Genomic DNA, 26,767 nt, shown 5'->3' with positions numbered 1-26,767 from the left:
TTTAATATAATTAGGTTGGCTTATCAACAAATCAAACAAAAAAAAGAAGCCAAAAACATAATATTATTGTCGCTGACTCTAATTGTTATGTCAACGACAGTACAATTACATAAATCTACGTTAATGTATTGTCAGTGACAGTATAATTACTGTTAATGACAGTACAATTACGGTCAATATTTAGCGACGGAGGTAAGAAAACGGATAAACATTTTAGGAAAAAAAATTCTAAAAAAAATCAAAGCCGAAAATCGGCGGTCGATAACCTAAACCGACGGCAAAAAAAATCAAAATTGGATTTTTGTGGTCAACTTAAATTGGCTTACAGTTAAGAGTTTGGTGTAAATGATTGGGGGTAATTTTATCATATACTGATGTGTCTAATTGGGCTTTAACCCAAAAGGCCCAAAAAGCTCATTCAAAGGAAAAGCCCAACACAAAGGCTCTTAATTATGAACTTCATAAGAAGCTTATGAGAAGAAATATAATGTTTTTTGTTCCACATTGGTTTTCTACAAGAAAACTTTACCAAACTCCACCTATAAATATGTGTTATCAATCACATAACAAGGTAAGCACTATTTAGGCAATTAATTAATATTATTTGCTTATATTGTGATAGTTTTCTGACTTGAGCGTTGGAGGACAATCGCCGGGCCACCCCCGGCGTGTCACCTAGTGTTTTCAACTGTTTTGTAGGTTAACGAGTGGAGCGATTCCTTCGACTACCTCGGACGCGTGGCAAGGACTCTCGGCATTCCCAATATTGGGCTTGAAGATTCCTGGACTTAGGAGACCCGTGGGCTTCAAGACTATTGGGCTGACCCAACATTTTGGAGCAGCATCATTTTGGCGCCGTCTGTGGGAACGTAAACTAGATCACGTGTCATGAACGGAGGTGGTCAAGGCGATCTCAACCAGCTTCATTGAGAAAGCGACGGAGTCTCAGAACCGCCTCGAGGTAGCGGCAGAGTCTTAGAGCCGCCTCGAGGAAGCGACGGAGTCTCAGAGCCGCCTCGAGGAGCGGTAGAGTCTTAGAGCCGCCTCGAAGCAAAAGAACTACGAGAGCGGCGAACGAAGAGGGTCAAGGCGATCTCAACCAACTGCCTCGAGGAAGCGACGGAGTCTCAGAGCCGCCCTGAGGAGCGGTGGAGTCTTAGAGCCGCCTCGAAGCAAAAGAACTACGGGAGCGGCCAACGAAGAGGATCAAGGCAATCCCAACCACTCGCTTCAAGGTAGCGGTGGAGTCTCAGAGCTGCCTCGAATAAAGAGTTGCCTCGAAGTAAAATAACTACGTGAGCGGCCAACGAAGAGGATCAAGGCGATCCCAACCACTCGCTTCAAGGTAGCGGTGGAGTCTCAGAGCTGCCTCGAAGGAAGAGTTGCCTCGAAGCAAAAGAACTACGAGAGCGGCCAACGAAGAGGATCAAGGCGATCCCAACCACTCGCTTCAAGGTAGCGGTGGAGTCTCTGAGCTGCCTCGAAGGAAGAACTGTCTCGAAGCAAAAGAACTACGGGAGCGGCCAACGAAGAGAATCAAGGCGATCCCAACCACTCGCTTCAAGGTAGCGGTGGAGTCTCAGAGCTACCTCGAATGAAGAGTTGCCTCGAAGCAAATGAACTACGGGAGCGGCCAACGAAGGTGGTCAAGGCAATCTCAACCGGCCGCCTCGAGGTAGTGGCGGAGTCCTAGAGCCACCTCAAAGGAAAATAACTACGGGAACGGCCAACGAAGAGGGTCAAGACGATCTTAACCAACTCCTTCAAGGTAGTGGTGGAGTCCTTGAGCCGTCTCGAACGAAAAGAACTACAGAGCGGCCAACGAAGGTGGTCAAAGAGATCTCAATCAACCGCTTCAAAGTAGCGCTGGAGTCATAGAGCCGCCTCGAAGGAAGAGAACGATGGGAGCGGCCAACCTTGCGGGATCTTCAGAGCCGGTCATCTAGATGACTGCAGAGGAATTACAAGCCTTAATGGAGAAGACGGTGGCCAAAGTAGCAGCTTAGGCAACGACGGACGTTGTAGCTCGGTATATCAATGCTCAAAGCACAACTGACTTTGAAGAAACTATTCATATGGGAAGCGATCCTACGGATTCTGTACATGTCCGTACCACTCCGCCAATCGTGGAGCTCCATGTCTCAGAGGAAAGAGTATCGCTCAACGGCCAAAGTTATTCCTCCGAAAAGGCTCCTCGAAGATACGCTCATCACCACTCGCCTCAGCGTAGCACATCCTCAGACCGCGCGCCTCGAAGATACGCTCACCACCACTCGCCTCAGCGTAGCACATCCTCAGACTGTGCCTCTAAGAAACGCTCACCGCCACTCGCCTCAGCGCAACACATCCTCAGACCGCGCGCCTCGAAGGGAAACTCGTCGCCAGTCACAGCATCCACTAAGGCAAAGAGCCCGAGCCCCTTCAAGGGAGAGAGCGACGCAAAGCCGTCGAACGAGAAGCGGTTATTCCCGGTCGTATGACTATCGTCAAAGGCCTCGAGGTGGGGGACACCGCGAACATGCGCACCACAACAGAAACCCCCCTCGAAACCAACTCGGAAGTAGAGCTTCCCGACACCAGAAAACAAGAAGGCATTGAGCAGGCTCCAGCGACTGCGACTCAAGGAGTCCTCGGAGAGAAGTCTCGAGGTCGACGGCCGCTCACTTTGGGCATTGTGCACCCGAATTACTCTTTTATTTCTGCTATTATGGAAGAAGTGTTGCCTCTCGGATTCAGGATCCCAATCTCCCCAATTCGACGAAATCAGGGATCCCCAAGATCACTTAAATAATTTTTATGCCAAGATTGACCTCTACAGTCTTAGTAACGCAGCTCACTGCAATATTTTTCGGACCAAGCTAGCTGATCAGACGCAAATTTGGTACAACGGCTTGCTCGAATTGTCCATAGACAATCTGGACCATCTAGCGACGATTTTCCGTCACAAATACTCTATAAGCAAGAAATACGCCAAAACTGGTCGTATCTGTTCAAGGTCATACAACGGGACGGGGAGTCGCTCATGAATTACCTGCAATGATTTGTCAAAGCAGTACATGAAGTGCCCCTCCTTAATCACGAAATGTTAACCGACATACCGCAACACAATTAGAAGCATGTTCGTTTTCAAGAGTACATCGAAGGCCGACCCTCTATGACCCTAGAGGAGCTCATGAGCCGCACTGAGAAGTACGTTCGGATTGAGGAGACTGCAGATATGAGGGTGCCCCTTAAGCGAAAGCACGACGAGGGAAACCACAACTATAATAGAAAAGAAGAGAGGCGTCCCGCAAAAAATCGCACATTCGAGAAGTTCTCACCTCTCAAGGATAAACATGTTGACAGGATGATCATCATAGAGCAGAAATGAATTCTATAACCACCGAGATGGATGAAGGAGAATCCAGAATGACAAAATTCGGATGATTACTGTGAATACCATAGAGATCGAGGTCACACTACCGAGGAGTGTTTTCAGCTTATGTGAGCGCTCGGAAGACTTGTCCAAAACGGGCACTTGAGAGAATTCCTAGAACAATCGCGATCTTGAAAAAATACTTTACCTAGTATTTACTATTGTCTCACGCGGGCCCCATGTAATTTCTTTTCAGCAGTAAGTCGGGGACATACCGCCCCGCACAATATTTTCAAGGCATACCGCCAACCGCATGTTCTTAATAAACTATTTTAGTCGGTGGGATACCGCAGCCGTGATTTCTACATCAACCATTTGTCTTCTCTACGCGTTTTCGTTCAAGGCATCTATAATCGATTTAACAATAAATCAATAGACTTAAAAATAGCTAAAGGGGAAGATATCAAGGATCACAAAGGGTATGGCCAACCCGAACCTTGGTTTCTCGCTCCCCAAAGCTCCAACAAATAGAGCAACTAAAGCTCAGGGGAGTGTTACCCGCCCTAAAAAACTTAGGTAAACGGGTAGACTTCCTACATAAAACACTTGAGGGTCTGATCAACCACCAAGTGCAAAAATACGGACTTCCCACTAGGCGTTAAAGCCAAGGGATACCGCATTACCTAAAAAGATAAAGTAAAAGCTTATTCTTTACGAGAGTCGAGCCTCCCACTAGGCGATATAGCCAAGGGATACCGTCTCATCGAAAAAGATGAAGCATAACTCATTCTTTACGAAATGCGTGCTTCCCACTAGGCAATAAAGCCAAGGGATTTCGCCCCGCTAAAAAGATAAAGTAAAGCTCATTCATTACGAGAGACGAACCCCCCCACTAAGCGATATAGCCAAGGGATACCGTCTCGCCGGAAAAGTTGAAACATAACTCATTCTTTAGGAAACGCGCGATTCTCATTAGGCAACAAAGCCAAGGGATATCACAACTTCCTCCAATATTTTGGCGACTGATCGCCGCCGTACAACAAATGATCCTCCCTTCAAAAAATATCATCGCCTAACTGCAGCGCCCGCCTCTACAAGATCCCTGAAGCCGACTTCAAAATTTTTTGCTACCTTGAAACTAAAGGAAAACATGAAAATTATTTCGTCTTCGAGCGACTATTCCTAATTACTCTCAGGCAGACCCACGGGCCCGTGGCTCAACCTGGGAGTGAGGGGCTTAATGATGTGCCTAATTGGGCTTTAACCCAAAAGGCCCAAAAGGCTCATTCAAAGGAAAAACCCAACACAAAGGCCCTTAAATCTTAATTATGAACTTCATAAGAAGCTTATGAGAAGAAATATAATGTTTTTTGTCCCACATTGGTTTTCTACAAGAAAACTTTACCAAACTCCACCTATAAATATGTGTTATCAATCACATAACAAGGTAAGCACTATTTAGGCAATTAATTAATATTATTTGCTTATATTGTGATAGTTTTCTGACTTGAGCGTCGGAGGACAATCGCCGGGCCACCCCCGGCGTGTCACCTAGTGTTTTCAACTGTTTTGTAGGTTAACGAGTGGAGCGATTCCTTCGACTACCTCGGACGCGTGGCAAGGACTCTCGGCATTCCGGATATTGGGCTTGAAGATTCCTGGACTTAGGAGACCTGTGGGCTTCAAGACCACTGGGCTGACCCAACATTTTGGAGCAGCATCATATACATTAATTTTCCATTTATTTATAATATTTATTAAATGGATAAACTTATTGCGAAAGAGATTTAACCTCTGAACCTAAAGATGATTGATCAGGGACTTATGCACAAAAACTGCGAAAAACAAAGGCAAACAAATATTTGCAACAATCAGTTAAAGAGTTTGACTAACAGAATCAGAAAAACAGTTAGACTAACAGAATCAGAAAAATAAAATAATAAATATGATTGATCAGGGACTTATGCACAAAAACTGCGAAAAACAAAGACAAACAAATATTTGCAACAATCAGTTAAAGAGTTTGACTAACAGAATCAGAAAAACAGTTAGACTAACAGAATCAGAAAAATAAAATAATAAATATGATTGATCAGGGACTTATGCACAAAAACTGCGAAAAACAAAGACAAACAAATATTTGCAACAATCAGTTAAATAGTTTGACTAACAGAATCAGAAAAAGGGCTAACCGCGGGGGTGTGTGATGTTTTCAATACATCAATGGGAAATGTATTTATAAAATACATTTCGTATAGTATAAGGGTGCAAAATAAAGTTTACCCCAACTATTTTCAAAAGTCCTTATCAGCTTCTCGGCTTAAGCTCGTGTTGTACCTATTGCAGCGAAATATGTACTATTATATAACCCACAACAATTGAATATACCGGGATTTATTTCCACTTCTGATCGCATGTCACTTTCATCACTGACTTCACAACACGTATAAATATGCGTTGCTCTTATCTATAATCACGGTACACACACGCAAACTTCAATCAAACACAAAAAATGGAATTCAAATTCCAATGGGGTTTGTTGGCGTTGATTTTACAATCGCTGATTGTTGCCGGAGAGTGTTTCAAGCCGTTCAACGTGACCTACGACGGCAGAGCAATCATCGTCGGCGGAGAGCGGCGGATGCTAATCTCCGGCGGAATTCACTATCCCAGAGCTACTCCCGAAGTAAATTTTCTTCTGCTACAAACATTTTCTGTCTACTTCAATTTTTTAATTTTGTTTTTTGAGAAATTTCTGCTTAATTGTTGACAATTTGAGTTTTTGCTTTGGATGCGTATTGCTGTATTTGTTCTTATTTTTAGATTGTAATTGCAATTGTTATTCGTTTGTGTGTCTTTTTGGTAGAAAAAAATGGTGCAATTGTAAATGCAATTGTAATTCGTTTGATGTTTGTGCTTTTGATTGCTTGAAATTGTGAGTCGAAACTGGAATGAGTTAGTATTAGTTACTATTACATTTTCGAAATTACTGCATTACTTACTTCAGATTGGAATCGGAAATTCGCCGGTTGTTTTGATTGGTTTCTCCATCGAATGCATTGCTTTTAAAGAGGAGCATATCGGTGTTTCGGGCCTTCAATAAAGAAATAAACATAATTATATGAAAACTGATAATTTCATTTTTAGTCACGATTTGGTAATGAAAAATTGGTATTGTATAGAAAAGGCTCGTTATTGTATAGAAAAGGCTCGTATTGACATGTACCTCAGACTTTATGAAGTCGAAATCTATTCAATGAGATTTCATGTCAAAAACTCTTTTTATGTAATCTTTCAATTTCTTTCTGCTCAATATGTTCTGTGATTATTTTCTAGATCATTGGCATAAACAGCAGACATACCAAGGAAATGTATGATTTTAAGTTTCTTGTATTTCTGTTAAATTTCTTTGCCTTCGTCTGATAGTTCAAATTGATGCCCAGACGTGGCCTGATTTGATTTCTAAGAGCAAAGAAGGTGGACTGGATGTTATTGAAACATATGTATTCTGGAATGGCCATGAGCCAGTAAAGGGACAGGTACAGTTTCGGTTTCCACCCTAGCTTCGGTATTCCTTTGTAGATTGTTTATTGTTCTCTAACACATTGCTTATCTTTTCAGTATAACTTTGAAGGAAGATATGATCTTGTAAAGTTTGTGAAGCTTGTAGGTTCCAGTGGACTTTATTTATTTCTTCGTATCGGTCCTTATGTTTGTGCGGAGTGGAATTTCGGGTTGATTCTCTTTTCCTTACTCACATTTTAATTGATCATATCCTTAATGCATAGGATATTTGTTTTCGTGTTTTCCATGACTAGAAACTATTCATCATTGATAATTTCTTACTCATCAGTAGTTCCAATTTCCAAGTTTTGATAATAATCTCAAAACGATTTTAATTTATCCATGTCACAGAAATCTCAATTTGTTAAGAGAAAGTTCAAAAAAAAAAGGATCATGTAAAAAATTGTTGCAAGAAAGTTGCAGCAGCTTTCGGTACGTTTAATTTAGCATGGGATGTCAAAACAAGAATAAATCTCGTGTACAAAGCTTGATTAAAAAGATTTCTAAAGTACTTGAGCTCGAATTGAAGTGCCGCTCCTCAGGCTTTAGGATGAAGTTACCTAAGGATTGTTCATATGGTTCAACATTTTGCTCATGGATGCTGTTGCTTCTCATCCCTTATAGAGTCAGAGACAAGACAAAAATTCTTTGTTGCGTAAAAGGATTGTTCGTATGGTCCCACTTCCAATGACCTAAATATGCTTCTTATGTGACTTGCGTTAGATATGCTTGGATGATTCAATACGAATTTATGATGCAGAAGTGCTTATATTTGCTTTCATAGTAGATGAAAGACTTTCCAAAATATAATATTTATATAAATGTATATTACCTCACTTTGTCTAGTCTTAATAATTTGCAGGGGCTTTCCCGTTTGGCTTCGTGATGTACCTGGTATTGAATTTCGAACAGACAACACGCCTTTCAAGGTATATCATAAATGTTTTGATCCTACATTTATTTTGTTTGAAATATTATTCTTATGGTCATTCATCATTGTCGTGATTGTCATACTTAGGTTTTGTGGATTTTATAGGTTAAATTGATGTTTATTAAATTGCCATGATAAGTTGATCAATTCAAAAAGCGTCTATGAGATCGGGTTTCTGGTTAGCTCTTAATGAAAACTGCATATGAAAACAAATGTGAAATAAATAGTTGTCTTGGACCCTGCAAAACCTGGTTGTTGGTGGTAATAATAAAAATAGAATGCTTATCTCTTCTATCTATTTCATTCTTTACACTAAAACAGGAAACTATCATAACCATCCCAGTTGTGCTTCTCTGGTGAAAGTTTGTCCTTCATTTTCGATTATGCCAAATGAAACAATAGAACAACTCTATTCCTTTATTTTCAATACACCTGAACCCAGAAATTCGTTGTGTTTATGATGATATCATGCAGAGACATTTTCATTCTATTTCTAAAGCCAGATAGTCTTTGAAGAACTCACAAACCCTAGCTTTCAACATAAGTTGACAACAAATGAGTCGTTGCTTCCTCCTCCTGTATGTGTGAAAAATGTATTCTAGTTCATCTGGTCACCTTCCAATTAGTTCATGTGAGTGTGAGTGCATGTGCTTGTGTTTAGGTTGCATACGTAAGTATTTTTCTTATTCAGATGCTTTTTTTTAATTATGTTTTTTGGCAACAATAATCATCTGGGCTTGGTGTTGGCGGCGCCAAATTTATTAAATGTTATGCTATTTAATATAACTTTTACTTCATAAGCATTGAGACTATGAATTAATTGTTGCTTATTTGTCAAACAGTAGAACTGTGTCACCTTTGTATATGGTGCCCTGTTTTAACTGTAACCATAATTGTGGTCCTATCTTTGCCAGGAAGAAATGCAGCGGTTCGTAAAAAAGATAGTGGATTTGATGCGAGAGGAGTCACTTTTCTCATGGCAAGGTGGCCCAATTATTATGTTGCAGGTCGAAGAAATACATTCTACCGTCACTTGTGACTGTAGCTAGAGTATTCAGTCACCATTCATTGTCGTATATTAATAAAAAGCACCAAAAGATCCATACACTCCTCTCTCTCTCAATGTGATAAGTATTAGTAAATGAATTCATGGAATGTTTGGTAACTCCGTCAAATGGCTAAGTCATGTTGTCTGAACGAGTATAGTATTTAATCTGTTTCATATCTTGAAATAATAAATTTATAACCTGTAAAAAATTAATATTTTTGTGTTGCAGATTGAAAATGAATATGGAAATATTCAAAACTCTTACGGCTCGAAAGGAAAAGACTATATGAGATGGGCTGCCGAAATGGCAGTCGGACTTGACGCTGGTGTTCCATGGGTTATGTGCCAGCAAACTGATGCACCAGACTACATAGTAAGCTCACGATTCCCTGCACAATTTACATTTAACAGGCTTGATGTGTGATATATATATATACAGATACATACTTACACTAGTAGACAATGCAATCATCGTAGTTATTGGGTATATATTTACTTGCTCTACAGATAGATACCTGCAATGGATACTATTGTGACAGTTTCAAGCCAAATTCCAACAAGAAGCCAAAAATGTGGACAGAAAATTGGGATGGATGGTATGATAGTTACCCTTTATTTTCTGGTTTAACCAAATAAGATGAATTAAGTTTATTTTTATCTTATTATTATTTTTTTTGTGCTGCATGAGACTTTTAGATTGTTTATTTGCTTGTATTTTCCTAAGCACCTTGTAGAAAATAAAAAAAATAATATTAAGTAAAGAAAGAGAGTGAGCTTCGTGGTTACTGCAACATACAATTAAATGAAGCTAACTAATTATGCACGACTCTTTTCAATGGGTTGCGATACATAACTCAACATAGTTGTAAAGAAAATAATTTTCTCACACTTAATATCTTGATGTTCTTTAGTAATCCACATTTTATATTGCTGACTTTGCTTTAAGATATACGAGGTTAACATTTTGGTCGCACTTACAAAGTCTCAAGCTCGACTGGAATGAATTATATTGTTGGAATTACTTCTTCACTCGAATTTAAAAAAATCCATTGAAACTTAGCCTGGAATTATTTATTTGTCAAAATCTCGTTTTCAACTTACGATTAAGACAACATCTTTGAACCTAAAATTTGATATAAGAGATTTATGTCCTTTCTATTTTTCTTATTTCAAGGTATACAGTTTGGGGTGATAGAGTTCCCCATCGCCCTACTGAAGATATTGCTTTTGCAGTTGCTCGTTTTTTCCAACGCGGTGGAAGCTTTCAGAATTATTATATGGTATGTTGGACACTTCAAATGTCCGGACGCCCTAATTCTTGAGTTTGCATGTCGCATATGTTATTAATCGGTAAATGTCATAAACATAATCATAACTTGTGGGAATGATTAAAATTCCCCGTCATGTGGTTGCAGTACTTTGGTGGAACAAATTTTGGCCGAACTTCAGGAGGCCCAAATTACATCACTAGCTATGATTATGATGCACCAATTGATGAGTATGGTAGGATTTACAGTCACAAAGTTATCTTTTTTCTTTCTTTTTTTTTGGGTCCCATAAGAAAATTTACGTGCCGTCAAGGTAACGAATCTGGTCATATGTTGGTTGTTGCGTACTAATTTTCGTGACCTGTTTAGGACTTCTAAGGCAGCCTAAATGGGGGCATTTGAAAGATCTCCATGCTGCCATAAAGCTTTGTGAGCCTGCTCTTGTTGCTGTCGATTCACCTCAGTACATCAAATTGGGACTAAAGCAAGAGGTTGCATTAACTTTAAGTTGTTGAAGAATATATTTTCGTTTGTTCTATATATATTATGCTAACTTCCCTGTTTAATCGTCCTTATTTTCCTATCATGTATTTTCTTACTGGACCCCCAAGATCTTAGGAAATACAAAGCATATTCAATTTTGTCAAAATGAGACTGCTGTGGCATTTTTTTTTCATTTTTTGTCCTTATTTTATCATTTGCTTTATTTTCATCTCAACTCTTTTGTCTCGTCAACTGTAAACACGTCCTTGCTTTCTTTTTTTGTTAATCATTTTTGTTTTTTAGAATAATTGGTTTCTATATCAAATTGGTTTACTCAGTAAGTTTCTAGTAGTGGGTCTTGAAAAACTGATGAAAAGATTTGGTCGTTCCATAACTAACAAACCTTTTTTGTCTTCTATTGTCCATACGCTACAGTTATGGAGAGTGAAAACAACCATCATTTTGCTATTTGTTTTGTCACCGATGTGGTTTTAATATACTATTTATTGTCAGGCACACGTCTACCGTGATAATGGAAGCAAGTGCTCAGCATTTCTGGCCAATATCGACGAGCATAATTCGGTCACAGTGAACTTCCTTAAACATGCATACACTTTACCTCCATGGTCAGTGAGTATATTACCAGATTGCAAGAACGTTGCCTTTAATACTGCTAAGGTATACATTTACCACTCTTTTCTGGGAATTCTTGCGCACGTAAATGTAATAAATAAACGATTGGAACTATTTCTCTAGATCTTTCCCTCCTTTAGTACTTAGAACTATTCACTCGTGTTTTTCTTATGTTGTTAGTTACATTTTTATTTAATATGTACTGATATTTTTATTTAATATACACCGAGCTTATAATTCTGATTTTTTTAAACAGATTGGGGCACAGACTTCAACTAAGACTGTTGGATTAGATGTCGATTCTTATTTGAATGATCACGCAGCTTTGAAATTGATGGCACCATATGAAGTTGATTATATTTCAAAAAACTGGAACCATTTTAAAGAGCCAATTGGCGTATGGAGTGACAGCAACTTCACATACCAAGGCATTTTGGAGCATTTGAATGTGACAAAGGATCAGTCAGATTACCTATGGTATACAACGAGGTATTTATGACCTTATTGAATTGCCTATCGTACTTTGTCTGAAACTTCAGCCATGTGAATTAACTTTGAAATGATTGGATTCTGTGACACAAAAGCAGACTATTGGAAAAAATGTAAAGCTTGAATATTATTTTAGGCCTATTCAGTTTACTCATTAAAGCCCGAGCAACCTAAAATGATTGGCTGAAACTGAATCATCCATGTTTCTACAGTAGCCGTGTATTACATCCTCATTTTCATGTCTTCTTTTCCTTAAATCGTATATTATTCAGTTACTTTTGTGTGCGTCATTATTTTTAGTTCTGCACTTATTTTTGTAAAGGTTCATGTCAATTATTCCAACTTACGGCACCTACATTTTTAATAACTCGTTTGTGCATCAAAGTAGCCTTCTGTGATGCTTATTAAATCTTTGATGACATGCAGAATATACATTTCCGATGAGGACATCTCTTTTTGGGAACAGAATCAAGCTAGTCCTGTGCTTACCATTGACAGCATGCGCGATTTGGTCTATATATTTGTCAATGGTCAATTTACAGGTATTTGTTTTTTATTGTCTCTCTGTATATATATATATATATATATATATATATATATATATATATATATATATATATATATATATATATATCTGTGTGTGTGTGAGACTGTGTGTATAAAGTATATACGTAATGCAAAAGAATCATACATGCACACCTGTGTATGTATGTTTGCAGATGCAAACGTTCATGCATGATGATACACAGGCGGGAGACTTTAATATTTAATTTCTGAACTAGCATAATTCATTGTCTAAACATAGTTTGTATATCAACTAGTCTTTCTTGCCTTCTCTTCTACTCTTAATTTCTTATATTTCAGTCTAATGTACCATCATCTTACAATTTTTTTTCCCGTTTGAAGGTAGTGCAAAAGGGAAATGGGTGAAGGTAATTCAGCCTGTTAAGCTCATACAAGGATATAATGACGTCACACTATTATCTCAAACAGTGGGGTTGCAGGTAATCTACTTCTCTAAATCGATTCCGTGGTTAACTGTCTTCACCGTCTAATAGAGTATGTTTGATGCCACGTGTGAAATTTATACGAACAGATAATATAATTAGCAAGTTTATGAATTGGCTTTCAGAAAAGTTGATCGATAACATTTTCCTCAAAAGCTAAAATCTAATTAACGTGCCACTAATCTTTTATTGTATTCAGAATTATGGTGCCTTTCTTGAGAAAGACGGTGCAGGTTTCAGAGGTCAAATAAAGCTTACTGGCTGTAAAAACGGAGATATTAATATCACAGAAAATGCGTGGACCTATCAGGTACTTATTCATTTTACGTCATGGTTTATTCATTTTTTTCGCCAACCGAAAGCAAAATCAAAGTACACCATTCAATGACTAAGGTAGAAGTTATTTTCATCGTCTAATTTTCTTTTTCATCAAAGGATAGGGTGTTTTGTTTGGATTGTATGATAAGAATCCTTCTTTTTAGGAAACACCATCATGGAACGATAGTTACTGGGAAACACGCACTTAAACTATCCTTAACTCGAAGAAGAATTATTCATCCAGAAAACGAAAACACTACCATATATAGATGCATGCTTCAGACAGACAAAAGAATGATGTTGACTCAATTTCTACAATTTTATTGCAGGTAGGGCTCAAGGGGGAGTTCTTGAAAATATATGCCGTTGATAAAAATGGAACTACAGAATGGACGGAATTGCCATCCGACGCGATTGCAGCTAGATTTTCTTGGTACCAGGTAATGAGTCCAAACTCCAAAGCATTACTTGAAATCATGTCATTTTATCTTAAAGTCGATATTTAGAAAAGAATTACTAGGCATTTTACTTCTATAATCTTCAGCATGCAATTTGGCTCCATCATTTTCGGTTTTTACAAGTTTCGTCATCTAATTTTCTTTTTTATTATCCAGACATATTTTGATGTGCCTGACGGATCGGACCCTGTTGCCCTTGACTTGTCGAGTATGGGGAAAGGTCAAGTATGGGTAAACGGGCACCACATAGGAAGATATTGGATTTTAAATGCTCCCAAAGATGGATGTCAAACTTGCGATTATCGCGGAACTTATGATTCCGACAAGTGTGTAACAAACTGCGGCCTTCCTACTCAATCTTGGTATTCTTCAAATAATAAACTTTTTTGTGCCGCTTCATTTTCCCACTTTAGTTATGCACTTAAATTATAACTCCTTGGAGCGACTTTATTCTTACAAGTTACATATCCAGGTATCATATACCGAGATCATGGTTACAGGCATCGGACAATTTGATTGTCATTTTTGAGGAGACAGAAAAGAAGCCGTTCGAGATTTCAATCAAGTCACATATAACAGAAACAATTTGTGCCAAAGTATCGGAGAATCATTATCCTCCTCTACATGCTTGGAAGACCACTAATGGAACAGTTTCACTTAATCAAACGGCACCACCTGAAATGCACATCCGCTGTGATGACGGAAACACGATTTCATCTATTAAGTTTGCAAGCTACGGTACTCCAAAAGGCAGCTGTCAGAATTTTTCAAGAGGCAACTGCCATGCACCGGATTCAATTTCAGTCGTCTCTCAGGTACGTTTGATGTTTCATTAAGTTAAATTTGTTGCATCATTGTAGATAAATTACGGTTACATCCCCTGAGGTCTAGTCTAATTTAAAACAAGTACTTGGATATTATTACAATTACCCCCCCTGATGTTTAGATAAAAAAATTGTAAAAATTAGGGTAAAAGTGACATTTCACACGTTCCCTTAGGCATTGTGAGCTGAACCATCTAAACGTGGGAGGTTTTAGTAATTTTTAAACTAAGATCAAAGTCGTTAAATATTCTCCGCTGTATCAGTGCACTAGATCGAAGTCGTTAAATATTCTACTAAACTAACTATTTTCCGCAGATGATATATTTAATAAAGCTATCTCTATCGTATGTATATGTGTACAGGCTTGTATGGGAAAACGAAGTTGTTCCATAAGTATATCAAACACTGCATTTGGAGGGGACCCTTGTCGTGGTGTTGTCAAGACTTTAACCGTTGAAATGAAATGCTCGTCTTCTTCATCGTCAAGTTCGTCACAAATGATATGACATGAAATCAAACTGCTATAGTCCTTGTATTGTTTTTCCTGGGGAGTTATGAGAGATATTATTTAAGATGTATATGTACAGGAAAAAGTGAAGGTTTCTCTGTTATGTATAAAAGAGGGCAGACTGTTTCTTTAACTTATGTTGAAATTTTTCACTTGTTAATTAGGAAGTCGGCCGGATCGGATCGGAATCGGAATCGGCACTTTCGCAATATTTCCAATTTTTTGGGAAGTGAAAAAACTAATTATAATCCTGTTCAATACAAAAAATCGGAAAATTCGGAATGAAAAAACTTGTTCCAAAATTGGAAATTTTCGGATTGGTATATGTGGAATTCTTAAATTCCAAATTTTTTTGGCTCCTAGAACATAAATATAATAATATTAATATTATATGTGTAATTTTTGAAAATCGAAATCTAATGTATTCAAATTTGCTGCAAAAAAATGGAAAATTTTGAAATCGGAACTTTCGGATTTCGGAATGAAAAATGTTGTTCCTCAATCGGAAATTTTGGATCGAAATCAGCGGAATTCGGAATTTGGAATTTGCATTCTAGTTTCCATTCCTAATTAGGAGACAAGAGATTGCTTGTATTTTCTTTTATTCTTCAGATACTTGAATGACAGTCATTTTAGTTCATTTATAAAGAGAATCAGATGCTTTTTCTACTTGAAAGTAGTGCGTTATTTCAAATGCTTGCCTCGTTAAAGTGCAACATTTGAAATAAGGCAGTACATCTCGAACAAGTGCGCCGACCACTTCAAAAGTGAACGATTGGGGAGATAGCGGCAGCAAAGAGATGGCGGATGCCGGATGAAGATGGCGAAAGAGAGAAACAAGTTGGGTGTGCATGACATTCACAATGACTATCACTTCATTGCTCTTGAGTTTTGAGTAGGCTGATGATCACTAGAACGAAAAATTCGAATTCAGTCAATTCAGATAAAAAAAAAAAACATTGATTTGAATTTTCAAAAGGAAAAAAATACATATTTCGTACATTAACTTAGCCACTAAAAACATTTTCGACCTTTCAAGTTCGGAGGTCATGGACAATTACATACTAAATCGACATTTTAAAACACACGAGTCCCATGTCTTTAGCAACTACCAAAAAATGAAATTGAGTTTTTTTATTGGGGCACATTAGAAATAAGCCCATCACCGAATACTTGTTCACAAATGCGTCCAGATAAAAAACTCGTTTACAAAAAAGTCCACACACATTGTCCAGAGATGTGTAAAAGACTAAAATAACTCCTCACATTTTAATATTCTCCAATTTCATCATTTAATTTAATTTAACCTCAAACTAACCCCACATTTCACGAATTATTCAATTTTGACCAAAAACTCAATTTTGAGTACAATAACGCCTGTCGTCGCCATTGACTGCCGGTCTCCGGCGTTGATTTTTTTTTTCTTCCTGATTATTCCGCCGGTTTCCGGCGTTGACTTTTTCGATTTTTCTTGAAAATTTGTTCTTTAACATCTTTTTGCTCCGTTTAAACAACAATATTATTGTGATTGACAATCATATTAACTATATTACTGTTAAACACAGTAATATGACCGGTCCGACGCCCGCATGTATTTATTTCTAGCGATTCGCTCCAAAAGTTCGTATGCTTCATCGTAAGTTAAACCCATGAACATTCCTCCAGCTGCAGAGTCGAGCACGGTCCTCGAGTTGTCTTGCAATCCATCGTAAAATATTTGCAGTTGGCGCCACTCTTGAAGTCCGTGATTCGGGCACCTCCTTATTAACTGCTTGAACCGCTCCCACGTCTCGAATAATGCTTCACCGGCTTCTTGTATGAAGTTTTGAATTTCTCTCCGGATTCTCTCAGTTTTTGTTGGGGAGTTGTATGTGTTCATGAAAAGTTGTGCTAGCTGGGACCAAGACGAGATGGAGTGCGGTGCACGAGTTTGTAACCATTCTCGGACTGCTCCTTGTAAGGAGTGCTTGAACAGGCGGAGTTGCAGTGCTTCGGGTGATACTCCGTTCATCTTGTGCGAATCACACGTTTCGAGAAAGTTGACCAAGTGGAGATGTGGATCTTCATGAGCCAATCCGCTGAATAACCCATTGTTTTGGAGCATAGTGAGGAGTCCCGCTCGAATTTCGAAATTGTTGGCCTCAATGGGGGGCTGCTGGATGCTTGATTGAAATCCATTGAGTGTTGGAACGGTGTACTCATGCAATGCTCGTTGGCGAGGTGGTGGATTAATTAGCTGGCGTTGCTCTTGCTCGTTGACGATTTCTCTCGCCGCATTCGGTGGGCGCGCTTGGTCATCTCCCCCACGATTAATCTCTTCTTCCATTGTTGCGGGAGCGTTTTGAGCTAACCGTTGATTTCTTCTGGCTTGCCTAAACGTTCGCTCAATTTCGGGATCGAGAGGTAGCAAGCTCGTGTCGTGTCCTCTTCGCATAAAAATTACCTAAAACAAAATAATAAAAATAAAATAAGCAAATAAAATAATAAAACGACTGAAGTAAGAAAAATTGCTCGAATTTAATATTAGGATAAATAAATAATTTAGCCGTATTCCCCGACAACGGCGCCAAAAACTTGTTGGGTGCTAAATACCTAACACGCAAGTGCACGTATCGCAAACAAGTAGTAAAGTGGACTCGTGAGAGTCGGATGTCGATCCCACAGAGAATACTCAAATTACCTAATCCTAAGTACCAAATTCTAACAATTACGATTTTTATCCAGCCTATGCAAGGTTGTCAAATTATTCAACTAAATAATTAAACTAAATATGAAAGCAAATAAATACGAGAAAGTATCAATATAAGAACGGATCTAGGATTTTATTCCCCCCCTATGCGATAATTCATCACCCAATTAAACCTCTATCATGCAAGTTACGATTCCCGATTATTAACCCAAGACACGAAATTACTCATAACCCGTTGTCGCGTGTATTATAAGTCTATTATTGATAAACGATTCACTATATGTCTATGCAAACCTAGTATGAATAAAACATTAAATAACAAGTCTCGAAAACGGCTACCTAAGGTATTATCTGTATGTCTACGATAACACATGCAATTAACACACTCATCCGGCGAAAACTACTCGAAGGCTCTCCTATCCTTGTTCTAATTATTAAAACGATCTGTCAATCAATTCTAACAATAACATATAGCAACATAAATTAGCTAATTTCATGCGCTAAATAAGATCAAATAGGAGAAATAATCAAGGAATTTAAACTTGCATAATATTAGAAAAATAGGTTCGAATCACCACATAGGGTTCCAACAAAATCCTAGATTAAAAACTTAGGCTATGTTTGGTAAGCTTTTGGGCTTCCATTTCCATTTTATTTTGGAGAAAGATGTTTTGGGAGAAGAATTTGAAAATTAAATAAAGTTTGTTTGTGTTTTGAGAGGAGATAATTTTTACTGTAGCAAGTCAAATCATGTCTGAAAGGTGTTGGGAAAATGTATTTTGGAAGAAGAATTTAAAAGATAAAGTGATTTGATTTTGTATTTTAGTGAAGACAATTTTCACTGTAGCGGTCAAATCGTTTGTTAGAGAGAAATATTTGAATTTGTTTTGGGGAAAGTTTTTGAAAATAGTGTAGAAAGATAATTTTCATTTTGGGGAAAGTGTGAAAAGAATTTGAAAACGTTACCAAACATAGCCTTAGTTACTCATGTTCTCTACGAAAAGCATAATAAAAATACGAAAAATCATAAAAGTTATGAACAAAAGTATAGGGAGAACTATGATGAAGAATCGTCAAGTCTTCATCTTCGTTGCTCCGTTCTATTGCTCCTAGATGCGTGTAAAAAGATAAGATTCTAATTATGTGCTTTTTTGGCCTTTAAATAGGGTGCAAAAATATAAGAGGGCGGTTTCCTTGTGTAATTAAACTTCCTTCACTGCGCCAATTCGTGAACTCGGACGCCTGTGCGAGAATTCACGCTGAAATTCGGACGGCCGTGCGGTCTTTATTTCTTCAAAGTTTTGATTTTTTCACTTTTGGCCCACTTTTTCTCCAAAATTGCAGTTTTTACCCCATAAGTTTCCAATCCTTTAATTTGTACCTAAAATACAAATAATCAACATTTTAAGCACCAATTATCGTTAAAACACACCAAAAGCTCTAATTAAAAGGTATAATTAAGTTTAAAAATATACACTTAACAATAATCCAACAAAATATTGATTCTTAACTAATATGAAGCGTTGAGCAGATCTTATTGCCTGGATATAGGCCATTTGGATGCTCCTATCTATTGCCCATCTTTTTTCAAACATGAGGTTCTGGAATAAATAAAATATTCATGAACTTATTGACGAGATACTATATAGAGGAGTTAAAAAATATAGCTAACACAAATAAGGAAGTTCGACAAAACTGAAGACTTATAATTACTTGTTCCTTTGATGCAAGGACATTTTTGGGAAACCCTTTCACTGATTATGAATCCACATAGCGAAAAATCTATTCAAATCTAAACAAACACAAAATCAAGTTTTAATAACTAGTTTTTAATATAATATTTTTCTACAATAGTAAGACGTGCATTGCATGAATATGCCAATTTGCATGATCATTTTCGTTGAAAGCCCACAATGATGGATGGTCATTGGGAATAGTTCCGGAAGGACTAGCTATTTGCGAAACGTGTTCAACGTCAACTTAATTATAATCGGGCCACACTAATGTTATTTTACAAATCCTTGTAAACTCAGAGCATTTAGTTGCTTTATTCCACCGTTGCTTGAAGTTCTTGAGTACATCCTAAGCAGTTGGACCTTCGATTTGGCAATGTAAATCATGCCACTAAGATATATCTTTTAGAAAAAAAATATATCAGAAAATATATCAACGCCGGAATCTGGCCCGAAAAAAATTCAGAAAAAAATTATTTTCTGATTTTTTTTTTTATGACAATGGGGGTTAATGTGATATATTTGTCCAAATTCGGGGTAATGTGCAATATTGATGAAGTTAGAGCATAATGGGTGGAATTGATGAAAATTATATTATAGAGGATATTTTAGACAAAAGACATAAGGATTGATTTATTTGCAAAATTGTTATTTGTCTGAACCTATGTGTATTTAAGTCCCTTGTCATGGACCAATTATCCATTTTCCCATAATATATATATATATATATATATATATATATATATATATATATATATATATATATATATATATATATGTGTGTGTGTGTGTGTGTGTGTGTATATATAGGTAATGAAGCCACTCAAATGAAGGCTAATGATTCATTCTGCTAATCATATTTTAAATATCTGAACTTTTACATCTGATAAGCTGTTTTAAGAGCTGATAAACTGTTACCTTTTATTTTTCAAATTAAATTTTAAAATATCTGGATAAAGAGCTTATAAACTATTTTTTTTCCATTATAAAATCTTAAATAAATTACCAAACACTTTGAAAGATTTTCAAGTTTACAACTCTTAACTATTTTATAAGCTCCTTTGGAGAGCTTACCAGCTTAACTACATACCCTCTAAATATACAAATTTAATGACAACTTGTTTAGATACATTAAACATCTTGCCACTAAATAAGTCGGAGCGGTTGCATGCATAAAGCATGAGCGCGCAAAAAAAAGAAAAAGAAAAACCTATTAGATACGGAGACAAATGAATTTGTTCTTTTGGAAAATAAACTATTTTATAAATTCAAATAAAGATGATTATTATGTCAGATTTTCGAAACTATTTGCACATTTATAAGAAATGAAAAGAAAGAAGGGCTTAATTCCACTTTGCATCCTTGAAATGTACTATTTTTGTACTTTGTACCCTCGAAAAATAATAATAGCATTTTGCACCCTCAAAATACAATAAATCATTCACAATGCATCCTGAATTGAATAATAAAGACAATTTCATTTTTCATTGGTGTTTTTTTTTTTCGGGGTGCAAAATAAAAAAATAAAAAAATTCTTGAACCTCCAACCTAATTTCGATCGGACAAAGTGCGAAAAAATAAAAATTTCACCGGTTTATTTAAAAAAACAATATTTTCTTACAAAAAAATAAAATAAGCTCTTATCACTAAATTATTCAATTTATGGATCTTTATGTAACTGGTTTAAAATATTAGGTAAAAATATTTGGAAGAAAATATGATTTTCAGATAACTTGATAACAAATAGCTGAATGATTTTTTTTTTTTCATTAAATATTTTATTTTGATAAGAAAATAATTTTTAAATATGTTGATGATGCATTTTTATTTTTGAACTTTATAGTTTCAAATGATTGATGAATAAAAAAATATTAGACATTTGACATCTTAAAAAATATCACTAAAAAATATTAAATTACATTTTTTAGCTTTAGAAATTCATTTGGGATGCAGTATGCATGATTTATTGTGTTTCGATGGTGCAAAATGCTATTAATTTGTTTCAAGGTGCAAAGCGCCAAAATAGTATATTTCAAGGATGCAAAGGGAGATTAAGCCAAAAACAAAAAACAAAAAAAAGAAAATCTTAACTCCCTAAGTAATTAGGAAACGATAATTAGACGAAACCATCGATAAATATTACTTTTTTTCCTTTAAATATTTGTATTCTCTAAAAAAAATGAAGTTTCTTATAGCATTTGGATTCGACAAATTTCAAATAACTCCATATTGCACTACAGTAACTAAAATATATTGAAATTCCAAGCTAAGAATTTGAATTAATTATAGAATAAACTCTTTGTGAAGACGTGAAAGAAAAAAAACTATAATTATGGACAACATGGTGGTGTTCGCAAAAGCTTTTTACAAACAGATTATCAGCTTTTTGTTTGCTTATGATCTAAATTTAGTAGTTTTCAAAATGAACTTTTGCTTTTACTTCTCTTAAAATAAGCAACTTTAAGCTATAATTTGTAAAGCACCTCCGGACTTCCTTTTCCTATTTAAGTTAATTTTCCAACAAATTTGGAAACACCCCCAACATCTTGAAATAAGCACTTAAAACCAACTTATTAACTCCAAGACTCTAAATATCAGTTATCGGTTCCGTGGCGGTTAGGGACCGCCACACGATAAATCGGTGCGGCGGTGATTAATCGGAGATATATTGAAAATAAATCGGTTTTTAGATTTAGTGTAATATATTTATTTCTAAATATTATTTGTTAATACTTAAAACGTATAAAAAAATTGAACTTGATTCTTTCCTCATCGTTTATATAATCTAATCACATAACAAAAGTTTAACATTTAGAACTTGATTTTTCTCCTCATCGTTCTAAATGATTTTATTTTTAGGCCAGGTTCTTCTTACGGGGTCAGTGAGTTTGGGTTTAATTGATAGAGATAATGGGTTGGAATTGTAAAAAAAAATAAAAATAAAGATAAACACCCTATTGTTCTCGTAATAAAAAATAAATAAAAAAATTAGAAAAAAATATTTTCAAAACCGCCACACAAATATCGTAAAGGTTTATGCCCGCCACCGATATGGCGGCCGATATATCGGCCGCCACAACCGATCATTTAGAACACTGATTAGCTCACAATCCCCTAACTTCTGCTTTTCAATAAGCTTTTGCAAACACCACCGTAATATAGCTCATGGGTTTCGCGTGATGAATGTGCATGATAGAAATCGCCTATAAATTTGGTTAGTCTCAACCATCAAACTGAAAAAACAAACAAACAAACAAACAAACTCAAAGATGAAGAATACTACTGCATCACATATACTAGTTCTCTTTGCCCTCCTCTTCATCACCACATGTAAGCCTTTCTCAATATCGTAATTAATATTATATTTTTTTTCTGACATTAATTAATATTCGCAGTTATACATAGTTCGTCGGAAATATATGGAGTGGAAGCCATGGAAGTGCGACCAAGTGTTACTAGAGCAGCAATTACTAAAAGATGCGGTAATATGTCGTGTCGGAAAGATGCGGACTGCATTAATGCACATTGTGGTAGTAGAAGATGCTTGGCCTTTGTCGTGAAAGGCGAGAGAACCAAGTCGTGTGTGACCATTGCCAACACTCGTTAGAAGAGTTGTCGATATCTTATCGACTTTATGTACTACTACAAATAAAAAAAAGTCATTCATTAACTTTTAATTTCTTCAAAAATAATTATTGTATTATGAACCAAGGAGTGTTGGCAATGAGCAAATTAAAGCCCAATAAGATAAATTGTTTCACACCCCCCCCCCTCTCTCCATATGAAACAATTAAGGCCCCATTAATTAAAGCCATGAACACATATATTTAATTTGGTGATTAAGGCCATGCATACTAACTAAATAATCAATTACCGTGTAGTGTAGGGAATTAATTCAATCTCATTTAATCTAAACTTATTCGATATAGGTAATCATACGAGCCCAAAATATATATTCAGTACTATTTTCTTGATGGCTCATATAAAATAGAAAAAACCTAGTTCATCATCATATATATGAATAAATTCTAGCACATTTACTCGCATGATCAATAGGTGTCTCTGTGTGTATAAATATATATAATTTTATTTCTATTTCTCTATTATATTTAAAGAAGAGACACCGTTTCTTTATTTTATGTTGATATTTTCAGTTGTTCATTAGAAGTAAGGGTGGAAATTGTATGGATTGGAATCGACACTGTCGCAAAATTGTCATTTTTTCGGAAGTGAAAAACTATTTCCAACTTTGTTCAAAAAAAAAAAAAAAAAACTCTAAAAATTTGGATATCGGGATTTCAGAAATTGGAATGAAAAACCTTGTTCCAATATCGAAATTTTTTGGATTGGAATTTGCAGAATTTGGAAATTCCAAAATTTTAGTCACCTATAGGCTATAGCATAAAATAAATAATAATATTGACATGTACGTTTTTGGAATACAATTTGAAAATTTAGGAATAAAATCGGATCGCAAATCGAAAATCTAATATGTATTCAAACTTCGTTCCAAAAATCGAAATATGAACTTTTGGATTTCGGAGTGGAAAATGTTATTCCAAACTCGGACATTTCAAATCGAAATCAGCGGCATTCGGAATTTCCATTCCAATTTCCAATTCGGAATTTGGTGACGAGCATTTCCTTTTAGCCTCAAGCGATAGTCACTTTTTAGTTCATTTATGTGGAGAAGCAGATGCTTTTTCTACTTGAAAGTAGGTAGTGCCTTATTTCAAATGCTTGCATACTCCAATGAAAGAAGAAAGAGAGACACAAGTTAGTTACCTCTTAAATTAAGTAAGATTGGAGTTCTTGAATTCTCTTCTTATAATCAAGATTTTAAGAATCCAAAGAGCTTTAAACTTTCTTTATATTGTAATAATAATCTCTGCCTAAAACAATTGTACATAAATGCAGAATTAAGCTTCTATTAGATATATGTAAACGTGCACGTATAAGTAGATTCAATTAAAACCCGATTAATTACAAGGAGATTGAAATGTGTGTATTCTTCATCATTAGGAGAAGTAAACTATGATTCTTTTAATCTACTTAGGCCTCGTTTGGTTGGGGAAATTAACTATTATTAACTAAATAATTGGATATTATTTGATGTTTGACATCCTCAATAACTTGGCGGGTCGACCCATAAATATTATATTATCATGGCTTATGTTGTCTTCTAGGCATATTTTTTATTGGACCTTCCAATGTGCATTAATACAGTTAATTTCATTAGTTTATTTAATCTTATTTTGACTAATCTTATCTTGGCAACCAAACGAGATTGTTGATTTTTTTTATTGTACTCATCAAACATATAGGAATTAATGATAGTTGAGTTTTTGGTGGGGTACATTAATTATCATGTCTTTCTTAATATATGATTTTAACTACACGTTAAAACTCTTTCTAAAATGAATTGGTTGATCGTTTATTTGGCACATATCTTGAAATGATATCAAGATTAATTAGTTCTGTTGGCACGAGATTTCTATTTGTGAAGATTGAAGAAATCCGCCATACGTGGAAATTAAAGATTGGCAAAGATTTGTTTTCCATGTTTATTTTGGAATTAATTAGAGTCCTATTTTTGTAATATTGTTATTAGGACTTAGATTTATTTCCATGTATTATATTCTAGTTAGGTATCTTTTGTACTTATCTAGAATATAAGTAGAAATCGACTAGGATTCTATTACCTAGTTAATCGATTTCTTAGGGCCCAAGTTAGGTTTAGGGTGGTGGATTTCGTGCCTATATAAGGCCCTCAACCTCATATGAGTCCGATGGAGCTTTAATAAGAAAAATCCCAGCATAAAGGCTTTGAAGGGTGCAGCCCGTGCTGCAGCCCTGTCTGCACGGCAGGTGTGGCAACAGAACAGGTTTCTTCTACCAGGCCATAAAGAAGATCGGCGTTTCGGGAGAAGTGCTTAAAAGATCTCGGGAGAGGTCGATCCGCCGTTTGAAGGAAGTTCAACATTGGAGGAAGTCCAAGAGTGCGGAGGAGGAATTGCTTTGATTATCAACAAGTTCGAGTCGTGTGCAAGAACGGCGTATCACATAAAGAGGGAGTCTTTAGTGTTTTATTAAGTCCTATTAATGTACACATAAATCTGAACTAGTTTTGCAAGTCCTCGTGGATGTAGGGTACGTTTGTATCCGAACCACATTAAATTGTTGTGTTCTTTATTCTGCTTTTCGTAGATTTATTACTGTGACAACACAACAATTCTGTTACGTCACCTAATGTCGTAACATGTAGTCTGTCTCAACAGATGAGTGGACTTTGATAGGCATTCAAATTCAACAATTGGCATCAGAGCGGGTCACTAGATATACTTAGTGTCTGATTTTGGGTTTTGATTTGTTTGCTTTGCTTATTGGATGACGTGTGTTCACAAGGAAGGTTGAGACGGAAGTCTGTCACGGCATTCACCCAATTCCGCTGCGTTGTAACGTGCCCCGTGATGGGACACTCTGATAGAAGACCAGACGGGTGAAGAAAAGTGGCATCTGTGTTGCAGGGGGAGTAAATCTCATCTGCAGGGGGAGTTCTTGTTAAACATGGATTCTAACCAATCTATGCCAAAGGGGGAGATTGTTGGCACGAGATTTCTATTTGTGAAGATTGAAGAAATCCGCCATACGTGGAAATTAAAGATTGGCAAAGATTTGTTTTCCATGTTTATTTTGGAATTAATTAGAGTCCTATTTTTGTAATATTGTTATTAGGACTTAGATTTATTTCCATGTATTATATTCTAGTTAGGTATCTTTTGTACTTATCTAGAATATAAGTAGAAATCGACTAGGATTCTATTACCTAGTTAATCGATTTCTTAGGGCCCAAGTTAGGTTTAGGGTGGTGGATTTCGTGCCTATATAAGGCCCTCAACCTCATATGAGTCCGATGGAGCTTTAATAAGAAAAATCCCAGCATAAAGGCTTTGAAGGGTGCAGCCCGTGCTGCAGCCCTGTCTGCACGGCAGGTGTGGCAACAGAACAGGTTTCTTCTACCAGGCCATAAAGAAGATCGGCGTTTCGGGAGAAGTGCTTAAAAGATCTCGGGAGAGGTCGATCCGCCGTTTGAAGGAAGTTCAACATTGGAGGAAGTCCAAGAGTGCGGAGGAGGAATTGCTTTGATTATCAACAAGTTCGAGTCGTGTGCAAGAACGGCGTATCACATAAAGAGGGAGTCTTTAGTGTTTTATTAAGTCCTATTAATGTACACATAAATCTGAACTAGTTTTGCAAGTCCTCGTGGATGTAGGGTACGTTTGTATCCGAACCACATTAAATTGTTGTGTTCTTTATTCTGCTTTTCGTAGATTTATTACTGTGACAACACAACAATTCTGTTACGTCACCTAATGTCGTAACATGTAGTCTGTCTCAACAGATGAGTGGACTTTGATAGGCATTCAAATTCAACAAGTTCCAACTACAAGATTTAGTT

The 26,767-nt window shown here is 36.4% G+C and overlaps 1 protein-coding gene and 1 long non-coding RNA gene across 2 annotated transcripts; both read left to right on the top strand.

The window, feature by feature from the left end:
* The first annotated feature begins 5,661 nt into the window (after positions 1 to 5,661).
* Positions 5,662 to 15,019, top strand: BGAL9 (beta galactosidase 9). The gene is made up of 19 exons (XM_012989172.2): positions 5,662 to 6,041; positions 6,799 to 6,894; positions 6,977 to 7,089; positions 7,782 to 7,848; positions 8,765 to 8,857; positions 9,128 to 9,271; positions 9,406 to 9,494; positions 10,073 to 10,178; positions 10,314 to 10,401; positions 10,536 to 10,657; positions 11,163 to 11,327; positions 11,539 to 11,771; positions 12,198 to 12,313; positions 12,678 to 12,775; positions 12,978 to 13,088; positions 13,426 to 13,536; positions 13,711 to 13,916; positions 14,027 to 14,369; positions 14,741 to 15,019. The coding sequence occupies exons 1-19, from the start codon at positions 5,868 to 5,870 to the stop codon at positions 14,882 to 14,884; spliced, it is 2,619 nt and encodes an 872-aa protein (XP_012844626.2). The 5' UTR covers positions 5,662 to 5,867; the 3' UTR covers positions 14,885 to 15,019.
* A 7,495-nt stretch (positions 15,020 to 22,514) lies between these two features.
* Positions 22,515 to 23,070, top strand: LOC148769038 (uncharacterized). The gene is made up of 2 exons (XR_016032158.1): positions 22,515 to 22,638; positions 22,704 to 23,070. It is a non-coding gene; the product is annotated as an uncharacterized LOC148769038 (long non-coding RNA).
* The last annotated feature ends 3,697 nt before the right edge of the window (positions 23,071 to 26,767 follow it).

This window comes from Erythranthe guttata, chromosome 7 (assembly GCF_056151865.1).
Source record: "Erythranthe guttata isolate IM_541 chromosome 7, IM_541, whole genome shotgun sequence".
NCBI lineage: Eukaryota > Viridiplantae > Streptophyta > Magnoliopsida > Lamiales > Phrymaceae > Erythranthe > Erythranthe guttata.
The sequence above is the reverse complement of the archived record's forward strand: the minus strand, read 5'-3'. Positions and strand labels throughout refer to the sequence as shown.

Bases quoted from the DNA above. Each gene is read 5' to 3' on its own strand.
- BGAL9 (XM_012989172.2), top strand. From the start codon at position 5,868: ATGGAATTCAAATTCCAATGGGGTTTGTTGGCGTTGATTTTACAATCG. The intron at 6,895-6,976 runs GTACAGTTTCGG...TTATCTTTTCAG, and splicing joins ATGAGCCAGTAAAGGGACAG to TATAACTTTGAAGGAAGATA. The intron at 9,272-9,405 runs GTAAGCTCACGA...CTTGCTCTACAG, and splicing joins CTGATGCACCAGACTACATA to ATAGATACCTGCAATGGATA.